Source organism: Lipotes vexillifer, unplaced genomic scaffold (genome assembly GCF_000442215.2).
Source record: "Lipotes vexillifer unplaced genomic scaffold, Lipotes_vexillifer_v1.1 scaffold1106, whole genome shotgun sequence".
Taxonomy (NCBI): Eukaryota; Metazoa; Chordata; class Mammalia; order Artiodactyla; family Lipotidae; genus Lipotes; species Lipotes vexillifer.
Window position 1 is genome coordinate 918,391 of NW_006776601.1, and position 21,798 is coordinate 940,188.

The window sequence follows — 21,798 nt, forward strand, 5'->3', positions numbered from 1 at the left end:
GTCTGTGGACTTATTATGATTTTAGGCAGCCTCTCTGCTAATGGGTGGGGTTGTGTTCCTGTCTTGCTAGTTGTTTGGCATAGGGTGTCAAGCACTGTAGCTTGCTGGTCGTTGAGTGAAGCTGGGTGCCGGTGTTGAGATGGAGATCTCTGGGAGATTTTCGCTGTTTGATATTACGTGGAGCTGGGAGGTCTCTTGTGGACCAGAGTGTCCTGATTGGTTCTCCCACCTCAGAGGCACAGCACTGACTCCTGGCTGCAGCACCAAGAGCCTTTCATCCACATGGCTCAGAATAAAAGCATGACAAAGTAGAAAGAAAGGTAGAAAGAAAGAAAGAGAAAGAAAGGAGGGAGGGAGGGAGGGAGGAAGGAAGGAGGGAAGGAAGGAAGAAAGAAAAGGAAGAAAGAGGAAAGAGGATAAAATAAAGTAAGACAAAATAAACTAAAGTTATTAAAATAAAAATAATTATTAAGAAAAAAAATTGTTTTAAAGAAAAAACAAGAAGAAAAAAAATGGATAGAACCATAGCATAAATGGTGCCAGCAAAGCTATACAGACAAAATCTCACACAGAAACATACACAAAAAAAAGAGGAAAAGGGGAAAAAATAGTAAATCTTGCTCTCAAAGTCCACCTCCTCAATTTGGGATGATTCGTTGTCTATTCGTGTATTCCACAGATGCAGGGTACATTAAGGTGATTGTGGAGCTTTAATGCACTGCATCTGAGGCTGCTGGGAGAGATTTCCCTTTCTCTTCTTTGTTTGCACAGCTCCCGGGGCTCAGCTTTGGATTTGGCCCTGCCTGTGCGTGTAGGTCGCCGGAGGGCGTCTGTTATTCACCCAGACAGGACGGGGTTAAAGGAGCAGCTGCTTCGGGGACTCTAGCTCACTCAGGCCGGGGGAGGGAGGGGTGCGGATGCGGGGCGAGCCTGTGGTGGCAGAGGCCGGTGGGACGTTGCACCAGCCTGAGGCACGCTGTGCGTTCTCCCGGGGAAGTTGTCCCTGGATCCCGGGACCCTGGCAGTGGCGGGCTGCACAGGCTCCCTGGAAGGGAGGTGTGGATAGTGACCTGCGCTCACACACAGGCTTCTTGGTGGCGGCAGCAGCAGCCTTAGCATCTCATGCCCGTCCCTGGGGTCCGTGCTGTTAGCCGCGGGGCGCGCCCGTCTCTGGAGCTCCTTTAAGCAGCGCTCTTTATCCCCTCTCCTCGCGCACCAGGAAACAAAGAGGGAAGAAAAAGTCTCTTGCCTCTTCGGCAGTTACAGACTTTTCCCCGGACTCCCTCCCGGCTAACCGTGGTGCACTAACCCCTTCAGGCTGTGTTCATGCTGCCAACCCCAGTCCTCTCCCTGTGCTCCGACTGAAGCCCAAGCCTCAGCTCCCAGCCCCGCCCTCCCCTGCACGTGAGCAGACAAGCCTCTGGTGAGTGAGTGCTGGTCGGCACTGATCCTCTGTGCAGGAATCTCTCCGCTTTGCCCTCCGCACCCCTGTTGCTGTGCTCTCCTCTGTGGCTCCGAAGCTTCCCCCCTATAGTTATAGTTTTTAAAAATGCTTTTATCTTTTAAATTCTACACCTGAATTTAAAGTGATTCATGCACCACCACTACAGTGTTACAGGATACTGTTTCTGTGTATTTACTTTTATCAGAGAGCTCTATATTTTCATTTGCTTTCATTTTGTTGTCTAGTGATCATTCATTTCAACTTAAAGGACTCCCTTTATCAATTCTTGTGTGGCAGGTATAGTGGTAATAAATGGTTTCAGGGTTTTTTTTGTTTGTTTGTTTTTGTGGTACTCGGCCTGTCACTGTCATGGACTCTCCCACTGCGGAGCACAGGCTCCGGACATGCAGGCTCAGCGGCCATGGCTCACGGGCCCAGCCGCTCCTCGGCATGTGGGATCTTCCTGGACTGGGGTACGAACCCATGTTCCCTGCATCGGCAGGCGGACTCTCAACCACTGTGCCACCAGGGAAGCCCTGGTTTCAGTTTTTGTTTATCTTGGAAGGTCTTTATTTCTCCTTTATTTTTGAAGTACAGTTTTCCAGATATAGTGTCCCATGGCTGGCTTTTCTTTTTTCTTTATGCACTTTAAATATATCATCCTTCTCCCTTCTAGCCTGTAATATTTCTGCTGAGAAATACAATGATAATCTCATGATAGTTTTCATACAGATAATGAGTAGCTTTTCTGTTGCTGCTTTTAAGATTGTTTCTTTGTCTTTGACAATTCAATTATTATGTGTCTCAGTATGGGCCTCTTTGGGTTCATCCTCATTAGAATATTCTGATACCTATCCAATGAATATGGAAGTCCATTTACCTCCTCAGATTTGAGAAGTTTTTAGCCAAGATTTCTTCAAATTAGTTCTCTGTCCCATTGTCTCTCTAGTCTTCTGGGACTTCCATAATGCTATACTGGTATGTTCAATGGTTTCCCATAAGTCCTTTAGGCATTAGCCACTTTTCTTCATTCTTTTTCCTTTTGTTCCTCTGACTCTGTGATTTCTTATTACCTATCTTCAAGTTTGCTGGTTCTTTCTTCTGATTAAATCTGCTGTTAATCCCTTCTAGTAAAATCTTCAATTCAGTTATTGTATTCTTCTCTTTAAGAGTTTCTTTCTGGTTCTTTTTAATAGTTTCTACCTCTTTGTTGATATTTTCATTTCATTCATACATCATTTTCCTGATTTCATTTAGTTGTCTACCTGTGTTCTCCTGTCATGCATTGAGCTTCTTTAAGACAGTAATTTTCAACTGCTTGTCAAGTAATTCACAGATATCAAATTGTTTAGGGTCAGTTTCTAGATAATTATCTTGTTCCTTTGATTGGGTTGTGTTTGTCTGTTTCTTCCTGCACCTTGTTAGTTTTTCTGTGAATTTAGCATTTGGAAAACAGCCACCTGTTACGGGACGGCTTTATACAGGGGAAGACCTTCTCCAAGCTCAAGATCCTTGGGGTCTCTCAAACTTCAATGGGGATGCATCTTCTCTGGGACTGTATGTGTAATTTCCCAATTAGAGAGGTTTGCTGGTTTCTTTTTCAGGAGCTTGCATCTCTTGCTCCTATTATCTGTCTTAGTTCTGCAAGTTTCTTAGCACTTCAATAAGCCACTGAGCTCTCTTTTGTTCTCTACAGCCCCCAGGCATCCAGGTTCCATCAGTACTCTGACTCAGGGGAGATAAAAACTAGTCTCTTTGGAAGTCCCCTGAAAAGCAGGAACATTGGATGTACAGTCTACTCCACTACTTCCCTCTCATGAGAGAAGATTCCTCCTGAACAAGAGCTGTGCCAATTTGGGGAAGAAGCTGATATAGTTGAAATAAAATGGCTGTTTTTACCCATTTCAGTGTGGCTACTCTTGGCTTTGAGCTCCCCTGGGGTACTATGATTTCCTAATTGGTTTCTAGAGTTTTCATAAAGGTTTTTGGACCATATATTGTTGCATCAGTGTGTCTGTGGGAGAACGAGGTCTGGGGCTACTTATTTTGACATCTTGCTGATGTCACTCTCCATTGATTCTTTTTTTTTTTTTGCGGTACGCAGGCCTCTCACTGTCGTGGCCTCTCCCGTTGCAGAGCACAGGCTCCGGATGCGCAGGCTCAGCGGCCGTGGCTCACGGGCCCAGCCGCTCCACGGCATGTGGGATCCTCCCAGAACGGGGCACGAACCCGTGTCCCCTGCATCGGCAGGCGGACTCTCAACCACTGCACCACCAGAGAAGCCCTCCATTGGTTCTTTTATAAAGTAGTTTTCTGTCCTTTTTCTCTAAACCTGATTATACTGTGGTATTTGAAGTGAGTGTATCGTTAATGGCATAGCGTTGGTTTATGTTTTTTAATCCACTCCGCTAATCAATGCATTTGAATTGATGTATTTAGACCATTTACATTTAAGCCTTAACACTTCCATGATTAATTAAGTCCGTCTTTTTTTTTTTCTTTTCTATTTTTCCCTCTTTTATTGTCACTGTTTTTTTCCCCCTGCTTTCCTGTAGGTTAACTGAATTATTTTAGTACATCCATTTTTATGTGTCAATAATGTTTTTCAGTGTATCTCTTAGCCCAAATCTTTTTACAGCGTTGCTTTAGGTACTGCATTGTAATATTCATTTAACTTGTCACAGTCTACTGGTGTTATCATACTACGATTTTAAGGGAAGTATAAAAACCTTACTTTTCTTTATACCAGTTTACCCTCACCCATTTATAATTACCTTAAATATTTTCTCTATACATATGTAGAACCACATCAAACAATTTAACCATAACATTTTCTTCAACCATCAAATATAATTTTAACAACTCAAGAGAAAGAAAGCCTATTGTATTAACCCATATTTTTGCTTACTGTGTTCTTCCTTCCTTCCTCATATTCCAAGGTTCCTTCTTTTATCATCTGCTTTCTGTTTAGAGACGTTCCTTTAGCCATTCTTGCAGAGTAGGTCTGATGTTGACATAGTCTTAGTTTCCCTCATCTTAGAATGTATTAATTTCTAATTAATTCCTGGAAGATATTTTTGCTGGGTATATTATTCTAGGTTGCCAGTTCTTTTCTTTCAGCACTTGAAAAAGATTCAGGTTTCCTCTGGCCTCCATGGTTTCTAATGGAAATATGCCATCATTCAAATTGGTTTTGCCCTGTTGGTGAGGTGTGATTTCTCTTTTGCTGTTTTCATATTTTTTCCCTTGGTGTTTAGTATTCAAAAGTTTGACTATGATGTGTCTTACTGTGAATTTCTTGTGGTTCACTCACCTTCTGCAATCTCTAGGTTCATGTCTTTTGCCAAATTTGGGAAGTTTTCAACCATTATTTCCTTATGAACTTTTTAAGCTCTGTTCTTTCCTCCTTCCTCACTGGACTTCCATTGACAAAAAAGAGGAGGGTATATGGCTCCTCATTACTGCTGGGCAGTGCTGGGAATTCTCTCCCCACATGATCTGTGTCACCACAGGCAGAGTTTCACTACCATTCAGCAGGGTTAAAAGTCCCAGCACCCTACTCAGCCTTAGCTCAGTGTCAGAAACTGACACCCCCTTCATGGGCAAATTGAGGCACCTTATTATGGCCTGATGAGGGTGAAAGTCCACGCTCTCCACTCACCCTTTGATGAAGTGGGTAGGGGTGGGGTCATAGTTTTTTTCTGTGTTGGTTAGCTATAATAGAAAGATTATTTTCTAAAAGTTTACTGTCTTTATAGGCTGCTCCTTTCCTCACCTTTTGGCTAGAGAGAGCTAGCTTTTGTTGGGCTTTTTAGGTTCGTGCCTGCAGCTCCAGGTTGCCAGCTTCTTCAGCTCCAATTCTGGGATATATGAGGCAAAAAGAAAAGCCAGGAAACTCACTTCCATGTCATTCCTTGAGTCTTCGGGGACCTATCCAGTCTGACTTCTCTCCATCTTTTCCAGTCATATTATAATAATATCCAGGGGTTTTAATTGTACTTAGTGGGAAGAATAGGGAAAAGTACATCTATTCCATACCCCATAAGCAGAACTCCTTATGATCTTTTACGTCTTATCTTTAACTGTTGCTATGTTTCCATTTTCATTCCTAATATTAGAACATGAAGTGGGTTGCTATAGGAAGTAACAACATTTCTGGTGCTATAAGTTTTGAAGTATACTTTAAATAGCCACTTGATGGAGATACAGAGCACTGATTCCTGGATTTAGATGGAATCAAGAGATATTGGTAAGGGCCTGTCTAAGGCTAATAATCTATGATTTCTACAGAAATTCTTCCTTGACTAATCTCTCATGATTTTTCTATCTCTGACTTTCTTCTGGTCTTATAATCTATACTTACTTATTTTTGTTATATGTCTATGTTTTCAATGATTTGATTTTATCTTCTATAAAGGTTATAATCTTTGGATAGAAGCTATGTCTTATATTTTAATTTAAACTGTCAGTATTCCTACAGCACAATTATGGGAAAGTGTGAAAATTCAATGAAATCTTTTTGATGATAAATTGACAAACTCATAAATCACATCCCACTTACCCAGTAATAATAATTTCTGGATATGTCTGTGTGCCAAGGTTCCAAGCTCCTCCACTGATTGGCCACTCCTAAACAGATTATGTGGGAAGAATTTATAAGTTTTTAAAATTTAAATAACTTAGAAATTTAAAATAAAAATATTTTTAAAATAACAGTAAAAGTTTCACTTAAAAATAAATAGCTGTTAAGTAATGAAGAATGAAATGTGTACCTATTTTTTAACTCCTTCATTGAACAAACAATTCCAAATGCAAAATTTCATATCCTTTAAAAATATAGATTTTAACAAATATTACCATTCATATTAAAAATGCAAAGAAGTATCTTTAATCATATAAATGTGGTGTTGCTACATTTTCCATGTAGTCTATGTACCTCCAAACTGTGGTGGTGCCATTTAACACAAAATACTATGTAAATTGTGCCCCCTGGAGTTGTCCATCTCAACAGTCCTGTTCAAATAACAGAAATCATAATAGGGGGGGTCTATTATAATTGTAAGTATTTGAATCCTGTAGTTAAATATAACAAAATGGAATTCTAGAAAGTTATTTAATGAAAGTCTTTGACAATTATGTCTTATTAACCATTGATTGATAAGAAATAACTAGAGAGAGTTGACTCTTGAATTTCTTAAAATGAATCCTTCACCTAAAATAATCAAAAGTAACATCTTATGATTCAAGCATATGTTAGTTTAAACATATATTTAGTATATAAATATATATGATAGGTAAGTATATCTTAGTAGATAATTGTATACTTTTTATACAAGAAATCTATATTCTTGTAGACTTAAAGCTATGTAGCATTTAGGAAATTTGAATTTCAGAAATTACGTCTTTTATAGGTGCCAGCTTATGACTTGAAAAGAATTTAGTTCAAGTCTTCTTCTATGGAAAGTCAGAAAATAACAGAAAAAAGTATGATCATATGATATGGATATGAATACAAGAAACTTTCTAATTGTTGCTTTTACCTTATTACTGTATCCTTGTTTTTTATGCTTGACTCCTATAGAGTAGAGCACTAGAATCAAATCTGGTGGGCAATCAGCAAAGTATGCTGTGCACGTAACTGGTGATTCATGAATGTCCATGGGATATGGATTTTCAAAGATTGGAAAGCTAATAGATAAAGATAATATATTAGTGTCATTTTGCACTGATATAAAAATGAAATAACTTTTATAAAACAAACCCTAAAATCTTCTAAATATTGATTATATTGAATATATTTCACATAATTGTTTTTTAAGCATCATAAAACAATGATCACCTGAACAAGAATTCTCTTTTAAAAATATATATCTATAAAATGTAATATGAATACTGGTAGAATTTTACTTGAATAAACTCATTTTCTTTCCAGTAATTTCAAAATTGCACAGTGATATTGCTTTCTAAAATGGATAGACTAAATTATTAAATTGAAAATATGTAGCAAGTTGACTTAACAGTTTATTAAAACATTATCAACTAGGTACTTTATCTACATACAATTTTATCTATATATTTATATAATACAAGTATTAAAATATCTTAGAAAATTTTACATGCTTTCCAAGGGACATAATACATAGGCAAGTATTTTGGTTTTGTATTTTTATAGGGAGTAACTGAAAGTTGTGTGTGCAATGTAGGTATGTGTGTGATTACACATGTTTAAGATTGTTTCCTATGTAAACTAGAAAACAGTGGGAATGCAGACCTATGTCTGTAGTAAATTTCATATCCTCAAGTCATATATCATTTTAAAAAGGGGTATCAGTAAGAACCAAATTAAGAATTCTTAGAACCACAATATATTGTACACTTCTCATGTACCAGATGTACCAGGTACTGTAGTAGATGGAATGGAGTATTATTCTATGCTGCATCTGTTCTCAGTCTGTGTGATCATGTTACTTCTGATACATCGTGCTTTTGGGGGGTGGGGAGGACTATTAAAAATAATTTTCCCCATATTATAGGAACTTAATCAGAAACTTAGTTCAAACACCAGAAAGAGTTTGGTGTGTGTGTGTGTGTGTCTATGTGTGTGTTGACAGGGGTTCTCTTCCTTCCAATCTTAATGGTTTCCCAGGTAAGAATAGTAGTATATGCAAAATCACATGGAAAGGAGAAAGTTGTGTTTAATAAGTGGCAAGTAGTTTAAACTGAATGGATCAGAGGTTCCCTGTTTCAGAGCAGAAATTATCAATATTTCTGATATTGAAGAATTAGAAGTAAAATAAGTGGATCACCTTAAAGATCAGATCTACAACTTGGGATTTGATAATAGCAAGAGATTACAATGATAGACTCCTGAGAAGATGAACAATATCATGAAAATGTTTGGGGAAAATAACTTTATTATATTGGCAAAGAGTAGAAAAATGACATTTAAGAAAGAAATAACTAAAAATGTATTACAAAAATTTACATGTGAAAGTGTGAACTGGTTGTTGTAGAAATGTAAACAAAGATGTAATCCAAGAGGAGGAAAAATTTTTAAGCCCTAATGCTTGCTTTCATGTAGAGGATTAACTGGAAAAGAAGGAAGGAAGGAATAAATTAATTTGAAAAAAGAGTACAAAGCTGCAATTTAATTGTTAACATTAAACATGGCTAAAAGTAACTATTTGGAGGGAAAGAGAACATGTTCAGTTTTTCCACATTAAACTTCTTGTAATAGACAACAAATCACAACAAATCACATAGATTTTAAAACATGGTGCTGAAGAAGGCAAAATATTAGATAAAAACGTGCAAACAAAATGTCAATTCACATACTTATATAAGGTAATGAAAAGCATAAGAATTAATGTATAAAAATAGTAACTTTTATGTTATATGTATTTTACCACAATAAAAAAGTTTTAAAAAGAATAAATGTATATGCTAAAGAATGTGAGTATTAAAGACAAAGTATAGTGGGCCTTGGAGGATGTTAGACAATTAGACAAGGTATGAGGAACCAACAAATATGGCACAGAAGCACATTAAACAATAGACAACAAATCACAACAAATCACATAGATTTTAAAACATGGTGCTGAAGAAGGCAAAATATTAGATAAAAACGTGCAAACAAAATGTCAATTCACATACTTATATAAGGTAATGAAAAGCATAAGAATTAATGTATAAAAATAGTAACTTTTATGTTATATGTATTTTACCACAATAAAAAAGTTTTAAAAAGAATAAATGTATATGCTAAAGAATGTGAGTATTAAAGACAAAGTATAGTGGGCCTTGGAGGATGTTAGACAATTAGACAAGGTATGAGGAACCAACAAATATGGCACAGAAGGAAGAGGTGACTACCAGTGAGATCAGAAAAGTATATTTTAATAAAACCTATATTAGAACTTAGAGAAAGAGGCATAAATCCACACTCGTACACAAAATTTAATCAGGTTTTATGTTGATAAATAGAGCAGCTAGGCAGAATTCAGTTATGGTGATATTATGGACCAACCCTATTCCCTTTCAAAATATTGAAATACTATGTGATGCAAATTATCACAAAGAAGAACTTTGGCTCTTACATTCACAAACTACACTGAGAGTAAAACTCAGACTGTACTTCATCCAACAAAAATTTATTAAGAACCTACTTCATGTGGAGACAAAGCCCGTCCTTCATGAGGCCTACAGTCTAGTAGGGAGACAATCTTTAAAACAATAACAAATGGAAACTTTCATCTGTGTCAAAGCTATGAAGGACAGGAACATGGATCTAAGACAGCCCTTAATAGGATATTTGACCAAATTATACAGATAATGAAAGATTTTCTTTAAATGAGAAAATGATATCTGAGTTGAGATTCTTACAGATGTTAATAAGGAGAAAAATGAATGGAAGATTATTCCATGCAGAGGAGAGAGAATGTACAAAAGCTCTGCAAATATAATGGGCTAAAAAATGATCAGTGAGTCTACAGCAAAGAATGAGGGAAAATGAGCTTCATGACTATCATCATTGATAATGAAAATATGTAACAGGAAGACAGTGTTCATCAGTTTCAAGTCTACTTTTACTGTCCATGTAAAGTAGTGGAGAGCACCACTCTAACAGCAATATTTTATATTTGTTTCTACTGCCCACAACATAATGAAAAAGAAAAGAAAGTAAAAGAAAGCATCTATCATCTCTTGCCTCGAGATCCTGATCTTCTGTATTGTCTGCCACATTAGTTCAATAATACTTTTATCATGTGCCATTTTCCTTTAGTCAATAGAGCAGATGGACAAACAGTACATTATATAATTTTTGTAACAATTGTTTTTTGCTTAGGGAAATAGCAGAAATGTGATCCATTTTATGTGTTTAGAGCCCCCAAAGGCATCTTTTTAAACATTAGGTGTTGCCTTTAAAATATCTTACAATATTCTCAGTGTCCCCTAAACTCTCCTGGTTTAGTTTTCATTATTGAACCAAATTACGTTTTTGTAATTCTAGCAAAACAATATTACACATAAAGAATATTTACCCTCTAAAGAATTCTAATGCCAATTATCTATAATGTCCTCCTATATTTTAATTGCAATAAATAGAGTTTAAAATAGTGTTAATCCGTACACGGAGAACTTACTTGCTTTGTGTCAGATCAACTACAATGAGATCTTTCTCCAGAAGTACAGCAACGGCATAGGGTTCTTGAAATTCTACAAGTAGAAAAGAAAAATGGAAAAGTTTTCATATTTAACATATTATAAAATCACCAAACTTGTATTTCCTTTATCTCCTGTATAAATGTTATTTAAATGATTTGAGAAGACCAAAGTACGAGCTAAAATAAGAAGTAACAAAGAGCACTTTTTAAAAATATATGTTGTCCACTGTAAAGCAATTATACTCCAATAAAGATGTTTTAAAAAAAAAGAGAAAAAGAAAAACGTGGGACTCAAAAAAATATATATATATATGTTGTGTTTCTCAAACAATGTTTAAGATCATTATAGGAAACAAGGAAAAAATGAGAAGTTGCATAGCATAGAGTTAAATATATCTCAATAATCATGATAGTAGTAGATTATTTGAAGAGAGTGAGTCTGTCACCTCCATCTCACATTTATCTTAGTCTTCCCTAACCTTCCATTTCAGGTCTGATTTCATGCCTACAGGAGATATACTAAGGAAATAGTTCTGCTTCTCTCAGTTGTGATACATATTCACCTCCCTATTAGAGCAACACTCCTTATACTAAAAAAATTACTTTCAATTCAATGTGATTTAACAGGTACTTAAAGACTTCCTACTATGTGCCCAAGAGTATATATCTCAAAAAATCAGAGTCTGAGGATAGCCTAGGATTTTCAAGTTCTTAAAATTCGACCCTTCCTTTCTCCCTTTCTCCATCCTCCCTTCCTTCCTTCAATATGTTTCAGAAACTGTCTTAAGAACAAAGGATATATGGGGAATAAGAATGACAAGGTCTTTGTTCTAATAAAGTTTACAATCTAGGGATACATACAAACAATGAACAAGTAAACAAATAAGATTAATTCAGAAAGTAAAGTGAACTATGAAAAAAATAACAAGGGTAATAGTATAAGAAATGACTTCTGGTTGGTGGGGGAGCACTAATTTAGTTATAGTGTTCAAGGAAGACATTGCTTTCCATCTGTAATAAAGGCCTAATAAAGGAAAGCCACAGTTACAGTGTTAGCTCAGTTTTAGGAAAAAATTATTTACAAAAACATTTTACATACATGGTATTTGATTCTCAGTAGCTAGAGCATGTATCATCATTTTTTCATTTCATAGAGAAAACTGGAGTCCGAAGAGGTTATGAGATCGGCACAAGGTTACAAATCTAGTAAGTTATAGTCCTGAAACTTTAATGCATGCTGTTTTCATTATACCAGCAGTTTCTACTGGCTAGTTTAAGAGGTATTTAATCCTAAACTCAACAATCACTTGGCAGGAATTTTGTATTCAAGAATATTCAAGTCTTGAGTGGTAAATTAAAATAGATGGCCTTCACAGTCCTTCCAGTCCTGAGAAGCTACAGAACCTATTCATATTTATTTTTTAAGTCACAAGCTATGAGAGAAAAACTAGAATCAAAAAAACATAAAAAAACAAAAACTGAGGAGCCTGACCTTGTTTGGGTGCATATTTATACAACAGTATACAGTCCTCAAACTATTTGCTACTCAAACTTTTTCAAACTGAGGCATTTCCCCTCTTCTCCCTTATCTCTTAGAGCTGTTTTAAGTTTTCAACATTATTTAAAAAACGTTTCGGGGTTTGGGGATTTTTTTTGTCTGTTTTTCAGTTTGAAGAATACTACTAGTTTCCTCTTTGTCTTCTCATCCCTCTCTAGGAAAATCACTGGTTGGGAAGCAATGGCTACAAAAATAAAACAGCTGAGACATTGGCATGAATGAGCAAAAGTCTTAAATAAATTTTTATTTTAGGTAATTACACCTGTTTTAGATTATTGTTTCTTTTCAAATAATAAAAACTGGTAGCAAAAGTTTCACGTTTGTAGAAGTACTCGGGGTGCTGTGGTAACCACTGAATAAAAAGATTTCTTTTGGAGTCAGTGTTAGGTTCAATTTGTGTCTATTATTTATTAACAGTTTGATCCTAGGCAAATTAGTTAACTTCTTTGATTTTCAATTTCTCTACTCATTGAAATGGCAAAATAATACTACCTTAGACTGTTAATAAAGATTAGATGTATATAAAGATGCTTGATGCAAAGGCTGGCTTAGAGTAAGTACTCAATAGATGCCAGCTGTATTACTTTTTTTATTAGATTGGTTGTTTTTGAGCAGGCTCAGCCTTTTAACCCTAGCCCCCAACAAGATGGAAAAGCTCTATCATAAATACTACTTCTCTGAAGAGAAATGCATTATTTATGACACTTGTAGAAGACCAGATACAGTTAAATATAGATGCAAAACTGACAAATTCAGAGTATAGTTGGTTAGTTACTCTGGGCAATGCCCCCTGAGATAAGAGGATTAGGCATTTGTGTTCTTTGAGAAATAGGTTGAATTGTCAGATGTCACAAATGTTTCAGCAATATTAAAAATTGTTAATAAGTGTATTTTGTTTAACATATGCATAATACATCATTATGTAGCTATAATGGAGATTAAAGTTCCATATTTACTAACATGGAATCATAATCAAAATACTGTATACTGTTAAATGAAAAAAGTGTGATACAGAGCAACATATAGAGTATGCTGTCATTTGTATAAAAAAGATAATGCATATACGCATACATTATTTGGGGGAGAATACATAAGAAACTAAGTAATAGTGGTTGCCCCTGGAAGAGCAGTGAGAAAGTTTTCACTATATACTGTTGTGTATTGTAGGGTTCTTTTCTGGCATTTTCATGTACTATTGTTTTAATCAGAAATAGTTAATAAAATACACTTATATTTTACTGAGTAAAGTTAAACTATTTCTCCCAGCTCCTAGTAAGTAAAAAGTTCCATCCTCATTACCACTTCTCTGAAAAGCAAAGTAATATATGTGGCTTGGAAGTGATTAGGCTTGGTTACAGTACCCTTATAATTTGTTTAACATTATTAGAAACTGTCCTAACATCTCTACTGATGTGCACAAATGTATATACACATATACCTATAGTGTTTGATCTTGGCAACCACACATTTTCAGTTTCTATTACTGGTATGCACACCTTTTTTCTTGAGGCTCTTTAGTAAAAGGCATTTTCCTAAGCTCAGCTTTTGGTCCTCTGTTCTTTCTTTCTTTCTTTGTTCCTTTATCAATCATTCTCACAACTCCAAAGAGCATCTATATTCTGATGACTCAAAAATAAATATTAAAGACCTTTTCCCTCTCTTTTTCTGCTCTCTAAACAACTCTACTAACTCAAACTTATTTTTCTCTCTTTCCAAGAACTGTTATTACTGCATATGAAACCACTATTCCTAAAATGTTGTCTTTGACTCATCTCTCATATCACTCCCTAATCCAGTTGTTGGCCAAATTCAATGGGTTTTCATCTTCCATTCCTACAAGCAGCACTCTGTTTCAGATCTTGACCATTTTAATGTACATTACCACAAAAGCCTCCCAGTTGGAATCTGAAGTTTTAGATTTCAGGGTCTCTCTCTTCAAATCCACACACTAAAACATTGCTTTCTTTCACTTAATATTTCCTCAAAATTCCTCTGTAGTTCCCTATTTCCAAATACTTACAAAAGGCTTTCAGATTTTTCTCTGAATTTATCTCACTCTAGCAAAACCTCACAATTTCTAAAACCTTTACTCAATATTATTTTCAAGGCCCAAGTCATTCTTCAAGCCCTATCTAAATCCTACTTTTTCCATGAAGCTTTGCATGAATATTTCAGTCATCGACTACCTGACTAGCCTATAAATTGGTACATTATTTAAACTCTGATTCGTATAACTCAGCGCTTAATTAAGCTGTTATATTTTTTAACTTAAGTCATAATTATCTTCCTCATGTGGCCAGATTTTCTGATTTGACATCAGAGATCAGTTTCATACTTCATCCATACTCTCAACAAGTTCTTGTCATACTGAGGCCATAGAAGCATCCAATAAATATTTGTTGGTTAATTTACAACACAAGTAATTTGTCTGCCCCTGGCAACTCTGGGAATAAAGTGCCACATTGATTGTTATTTTATATCACTTTATTTCACTTTTTAAATATGAAACTCAATAATTTAAAACAAATTAATACATTTATAATAAAACTAATAGCTATTTATCTTCATAGTTTATAAGGTATATTCCCTTTGGTCTTCCAGTAATCATGTGGGATCAATATTATATTCTTTCTTCAAATGATTAATCAAACTTGTAAATATGAAGTGACTTGTCCAAGGTCACATAGCTAGTAAGTGACAGAGCTAAATCATAAGCCCAAATACTCTGTCTCCAAGTACAGTGTTCCTTTCTTGTAATCATAAACTCATATTTCCCTTTTTATATTTCACCCTTCTCAATTTTTAGATTTCATTATTAAAATATTTCATCATTAGATTCCATTATACAGTTTGCATATAAGTTTAGACTGGTTTTTTATGTTTACAAAGTCTTTATATTTGGGATGATAAAAATACATAAGCACCTCTCCTCCCAAAGGCTCTTCTAATTATTTTCAAAATTGGAATAAATCACTAACCATACATCAGCAATCCTAGAGTAATCACAGGTGCTGCAGTTGCATCTGAAGCAAAGCCAGATGTGAAACAGATGCAGCACCACCAGAGTTACAGATCACTGATATCAGGTAAGTGCTTTAACTTTGATTGGCACAGGATTGGGATGGGTGGAGCTGGCCTAGGAAAGGCTATTAGGAGACCTCAGTTTCTCCAAGTGATTTCACCCCGGACCCTGAGCGGACCCTCCCAGCTCAGCTTCCACCATCCTTATCAAAGTTTAAAGCACTTACCTGATATTAGAACCTGAAACTCCAGCACTGTTGCACTACATCTGTCTTACTTCCATTTTCTCAAGTAGGTACAGCTGCAGAACCTGCTCCAGCACCTGTAGCTCACAGTGTTGTATCAGAGTCGATATCAGCTGCTAAAACTAAAAATATTTAAGCTTAATTTTGTTAGGAACTTATCATTTCAAAAATGATTTTTCAACATCAATAGTTTCATTTTAGTTACTTACCATTTGGATAGGGTGTTTCACATAAAGTTAGAAATTCAACAATAGGATGATCCATTTCAAGCACTGTAATTGCTTTTCCATGCATGATGGTTAAACTTGGTCTTCTGCAAGCTTTGTCATAGGACAGTCCACCAGAAAATATTATGAATGGTTCACTACAGAGGAAAAAAAGTTAATGAGACTGAGTTCCTAAGATGACACAATCTCACAGTATTGAGGCAAAAAGGAATGGGCTTAGTAGGTATTATATACGATAATTTGACAGAGAGCAAAAGACTTTCCTGGCCCCAAATATCTCAGCCAACAATTTACTATTCTACCATTTCCTTTTTTCTGGATGTATATTCTCACCATTAAAATTACTAACGAATCAATCTAAAGATGTTGAGGTGAGATCGGGGAAAGGCAGTGAGGTTGGTGAGAGGGGAAGATGCTGACTGACTCAACAGGACATCTTCACATATATTAGTTGGTTACCAAACTCTAAATTACTACTATTAGAATATTAGGCTATGTTACTTTATCATATTAACCAGTAGGCATGTGGGACCCCAAATCACTAAGAAATAGAGGAAAATTTCAACGTGAAATGAAATGTTACAGTGGCAAGCCCAGAATGGTAGAAGGTAACATGAAAAGTCTACATAATAGAGTTTCTGTGGGAAAGGGTTATGACAAACAGATGGAGAAAACTAATATGTAATGGGAAAATGATTCACCAAAAGTAAATGTGACCTTCTTCTCAACTTTACCTAGGGTCAGCCAGTTCTATTTAGCTTGTAAAACTAACTTCGAACAAATTTTTTCATTTCTGTTAACTGCAAGTTACAGTTAGATAATAGAGTGGGGCTGAAATGACCATAAAATATCATAGCTGTCAGAAAGTTATGAAATAGCTTCAAAAGTTTTCATTTTCCTTTTCTCAAATATCTGTATCTCTAGTATATGTATATAAAAGAAAATGTGTGTTGATATGAAGTATTTTTCAATAAGACCAAACTGAAAATATTCTCCAAAATTTTTTTAAAGGAACTAGACACTTTTATTGTACCAAATTCCTTGAGAACATGTTTCTCTAAATAATTCACTTCTATCCATCTACTAAACTGAAGAATCTACTTGTTTTTAGAACTCACTCCATAAAATTTCCCTTTCTTTTCCATTTTGTATCGTACATAATACTAAACATTATCAAAGGGACATTTGCTAATCTTATGCTGGCTATGTAATAACAACAAAAAACCCTTTTAAAAAGTTTCCATCAAAACCTACATATAAAATGCCTTCACTACATTTTACTTAAAGTTCTGTCTTAATATTTTCATATAAATATTTGAGTTGTAAGCTAAAAAAGGGAAAATGCTCTAATTTATTTTCCTTGAGTCTTGCATCAATTTACTTGAGTTAGTTTTGCCCCAGTAATTAGACATATTAATTAGCACCAACCTACTAATGGTGGTATTAAGAAGCAAGTTTGTTTTTTCTATGAAATACATAGTATTCAGATTATTTAGAATACATCTCCAGATTTAAAAATCATTTTTAATGAAATGAGTGTGGGTTTTTGCACCTCTGCTGCTTTGTTTTGCAACAAAGTTCATGACTTGGAGAGCATAATATCTTTTCATAAATATTGAGCTTAACAATCTGCTCCAAATATTAATAAAGGGCATAAATATCTATTTTGCCCATGTAAAAATGGGTGAATTTACTCTCATCTCCTAGTACTAATCTAAACATAGGATAAGAAGCAATTTACTCTCCCTTATTTGTAAGTACATTGGAAAATGTCTTTTCTAGTATTCAAAGGAGGCACAATCTTTTCTGCTCTTATTATGACTTTGCATCACAAAACCATGGGTCTGAAGTAATTGTTGGTTTACATGCACTTTTCTGTAAATTACTGAATGATTGAATAAAAAGCTATTTCCTCAAGAAAATGCTCAGGGAACCACTCATGGATAATTGCATTAGATATTTAATTATCACATTAAATCCTCAGAAGTACTGTTCTCATTTTATTAATGAGGTTAAATAACAATTAAGCAGAAAAACCCAAAAGAAAACTGAGATCTATCAGCCTTCAAAGCCTGTTCTCCTTAATTGTGGTCTATACTGCCTGAAGTAATAAATAGCTACAATTTACTGAATGTTTATCATGTGGCATATATTGTGCTGTGTATATATAAAGTAAGTTTTACGTAATCCTCACAATCTTGTAATCCTCAATCCTGATGAGAAAAGTACTATTAGCTCAATTTCATAGATAAGGAGTCTGGGCTTAATACAGGTTAAATAACTTGTTCAGGGTCAAGCAGCTAGTGAGTGTTTTTCATTTCTAGTCTAATAGTTCTCAAACTGTGGAATACATCTTAATAGGTGTTCTACAAAAATAAATAAGTAAGTAGATAAATAAATAATTTGACAAACACTTGCAAAGTATATATACCTCCCTTCTGAAATTTTATAATTCATGCCATATATTAAATATTCTGAAAAATTGTAAAGAATCCAGTTTGTTTAAATAACCCAGAACTTTTCATATTTCTCAAATTTATTTGATTACAGATTCCTTTTTCTCCATGAATACAATTAGTAATTAAAGGGATACAATTTGGTAAATGCTATACCACATGAAACTGCCTGCTTTACTAATTAATACAAGTGTGTCTTGAGAGATTTATCAGATGGATTAAGAAATAACCATATAATTGATAATGTCTTCATACATAAAGAAAACATTAATAACAAATATTATTGATAACAACTTAGATAAATCTCAAAGGCATTATGTTGAGGAAAAGAAGCTAGGATCAAAGGTTACATAATATGTAATTACACTTATATGACATCTCAAAAAGGAAAAACTATAGTGACAGAGTACAGACCACTGGTTGCCAGGGGTTAGGTGTGGGGAAAGGTGTGACTGTAAGGGGATAGTATGAGAGAATTTAGTGGATATGGAAATTTTCTGTATTCTTATTGTGGTGTCAATTTCAGGAATCTACACATGTGTTACAAATCCACAGAACTGTACACCAAAAGAAAGAAGTCTACTTTACTGTATAATTTGTAAAATAGATAAAATATAATAAAAAGCACTGAGCCTTATTGTCTCAATGAAAGTAACAGGATTAAATAATAAATTGTGTAACATAATGTAATACATGTTAAAATAACATTTGTTGAGTATTATGATGTGCCAGGTATTGTGTGAAGAACTTTACATGCATTATTGTATTTAATCCTCCCAATGAGAGAACTACTACTATTATTCCCACTTTATTGATGGGTATACTAAAGCTTGGAGAACGTAACTACCCATGAAGTCTTATCTGTAGGTGACCACAACATGAAGGGATTACAAAACTAGCAGAAGGTTATTTTTATTAACTACAGAGAACCTGATAATGCTAGTGATAGCAAGTAAAGAGATCATTATTCTTTTTTTTTTAAAGGATAAAATTATTAAGCCTTGAGGCCATTGTAATTGGAGTCTCAGTAAGCAAACTGATGACTGAGGACCAATGATTCCTGAGCAGAATGGTTGTTCATCCCTAGAAATGTAAAGCAAGTTTGTGAATGGCTAGTTTAAGAAAAAATTAAACAGAAAACATACCCTTTACATCTGTTACCTATGCAGCATAGGTAAGGCTGCAGCATATATGGTAAGGCTCTTCTTAAAGTTCCTGCTCGTGCTACAGCCATCCCAAATTTTGACTTCACAAAATATTTGCTGTATACTAGATGGAACGGAAATATAGCTATCTATTTCCACTTCCAGACTATGGCCCATTTTGCTGTGGCAACACCTTTCAGGACTCAACTTCAGTGCCCCTCTGTTTTTGTAGTCTCCTTGTGTTCTGAGCTGTGGGTCCACTGCTTCTAGAAGAGGCTTTTCTAATACAGTTGTAATCACAACAAATTGACACAATGTACTACAGTGCATAGTAAGGGGGATGACAGCAATTATGATTAGTAATACATAATTATTTCACATTAGAAATCTGAAGAATTACTTCTACACAAAGTTGAGCTACCAAATACTAGAACTAAGCAATTTAGAATCAATTGAAAAATATTAACAGTGTGAAATAACATGGCTTTGATGATGACAGTAATAACTTTTTTTTATTAAGAAATCCACTATGTGCCTCTCATCAAATTTATGATGTTACAAACTTTATGCATAATTCAATTTAATCCTCACAATCATCACAGTGAGATAGGTATTGTTGATGAGAAAATTAAATTTTAAAAGAGTTAATTAAAATTTTCAAGGTCACACAGCTGTCTTACTCCATAAGCCAATGATCTTTTTTTAAATATATATCTTTATTGGAGTATAATTGCTTTACAATGTTGTGTTAGTTTCTGCTGTACAACAAAGTGAAACAACTATATGTATATATATATATCCCCATATACCCTCCCTCTTAAGCTTCCCTCCCACCCTTCCCATCCCACCCCTCTAAGTCGTCACAAAGCATCAAGCTATCTCCCTGTGCTATGCAGCAGCTTCCCACTAGCCTTCCATTTTACATTTGGTAGTGTATATATGTCAGTGCTACTCTCTCACTTCGTTCCAGCTTCCCCTTTCCCTGCTGTGTCCTCAAGTCCATTCTCTACATCTGCATCTTTATTCCTGAGCTGCCACTAGGTTCATTGGTACCATTTTTTTAGATTCCATATATGTGCGTTAGCATATGGTATTTGTTTTTCTCTTTCTGACTTACTTCACTCTGTATGCCAGGCTCTAGGTCCATCCACCCCATTACAAATAACTCAATTTCATTCCTTTTTATGGCTGAGTAATATTCCATTGTATTTATGTGCCATATCTTCTTTATCCATTCATCTGTCAGTGGACATTTAGGTTGCTTCCATGTCCTGGCTATTGTAAATAGTGCCACAATGATCTTAATCATTATTTTAAACTGCCTTGCCTTGAATTCTTGATTTCTGAAGTACATTTTCTTCATGTTTACCCTTTTCTCCCTTCATCTGGCACCATCCTATCTTCCATCCCTTAAATCCCATTTCAGGCATCTCCTTTCCTAAGAAGAATTTCAGTGATTTCTCTCTTCACTCCCTTTAGGCAAGGTTAGCTGTCCTTTTGCTGTGCTCTCATAGCATGTCTCTATAAAAGCACCTCACATGTTGTATAGAAACCATGAGTTTATGGGCTTACTTCTGGTACTAGACCATAACAGATTCAAAAGCAGGCAGTAATTTCTATTTTAGTGTGCCAAACAAATTGCTCAATGCACATTATGCAGTAATAACAATACATTTTGTCTTAATTGAATTAAGCTACATATTGTTGAGCACCTCATAAAAATACGTTTATATATAACAAAATACATGTTATAAAGTCCATGGATCATGTACTTTATCAGGGAAAAACCTCTCACGCCTTCATATGAACCTCTTTATTCTCATTTTACAAACTAGGGTTTCAAATCTCTTAGTCTATAGCAAATAAAAGACTAGATACTAGCGGATTAACACAATGGAAATTAGAAGTCCCAAAAGCCCAAAACTGAAGGATAGAGGAAAACTTTCAAAAAAAAATACATACATGAAAAGAAAAAAAAAAAAAAAGAAACCACAAGCTGCTAGGAACAGTTAATAAGTGTGAAGTGCTCAACTGCTTCAATAGTCCTTTAAGTGCGACACTATATAACAATGGATGTAAATAACATTGAGCCTGAAGACTCAAGCAAAGTTTAAGTTATAAACACTGTTTTAAGAAGGAAAAGAATATATGTAAAATATTTTCATCCATAATGATTAAATTTTAAGTGTTTTAATACTTTAGTTACAATAGTAATAAAACCATGATCATTTTTACTAGTTATACATAGTAACATTAGGCTGGACTAAAGAGGTATTGATCCATCTATCTACTATACCTTGAGAAGAGCAGCTATAAGCAAACATTAAATGCACCTATGACAACAGGAAAATATTCTAGTGTGAACATTTAAGTAATATAAAGTAGAATTATCCAATTTAGACTTAAAATAAAACTAAGGTCGAGGCAAGATTTGTAATTATGGTAATTCTGGATGAGAGTATTGCCACTAATAATTACTGTAAGTATAAACACTGCTGATGCATAGGATATGGCTGCTGTATATACAAGATAAATTTC

At 34.9% G+C, this 21,798-nt stretch overlaps 1 protein-coding gene across 1 annotated transcript in view; it reads right to left on the reverse strand.

Moving 5' to 3' along the window:
• Positions 1–21,798, reverse strand: part of STXBP5L (syntaxin binding protein 5L) — a 401,935-nt gene that overhangs the window by 172,858 nt on the left and 207,279 nt on the right. The window contains exons 10-13 of the mRNA XM_007450522.1: positions 15,642–15,796; positions 10,588–10,660; positions 6,985–7,132; positions 6,006–6,073 (exon numbers count right to left, since the gene is read on the reverse strand). Coding sequence (XP_007450584.1) covers positions 6,006–6,073; positions 6,985–7,132; positions 10,588–10,660; positions 15,642–15,796 — 444 coding nt within the window. The remainder of the gene's footprint in view (positions 1–6,005; positions 6,074–6,984; positions 7,133–10,587; positions 10,661–15,641; positions 15,797–21,798) is intronic.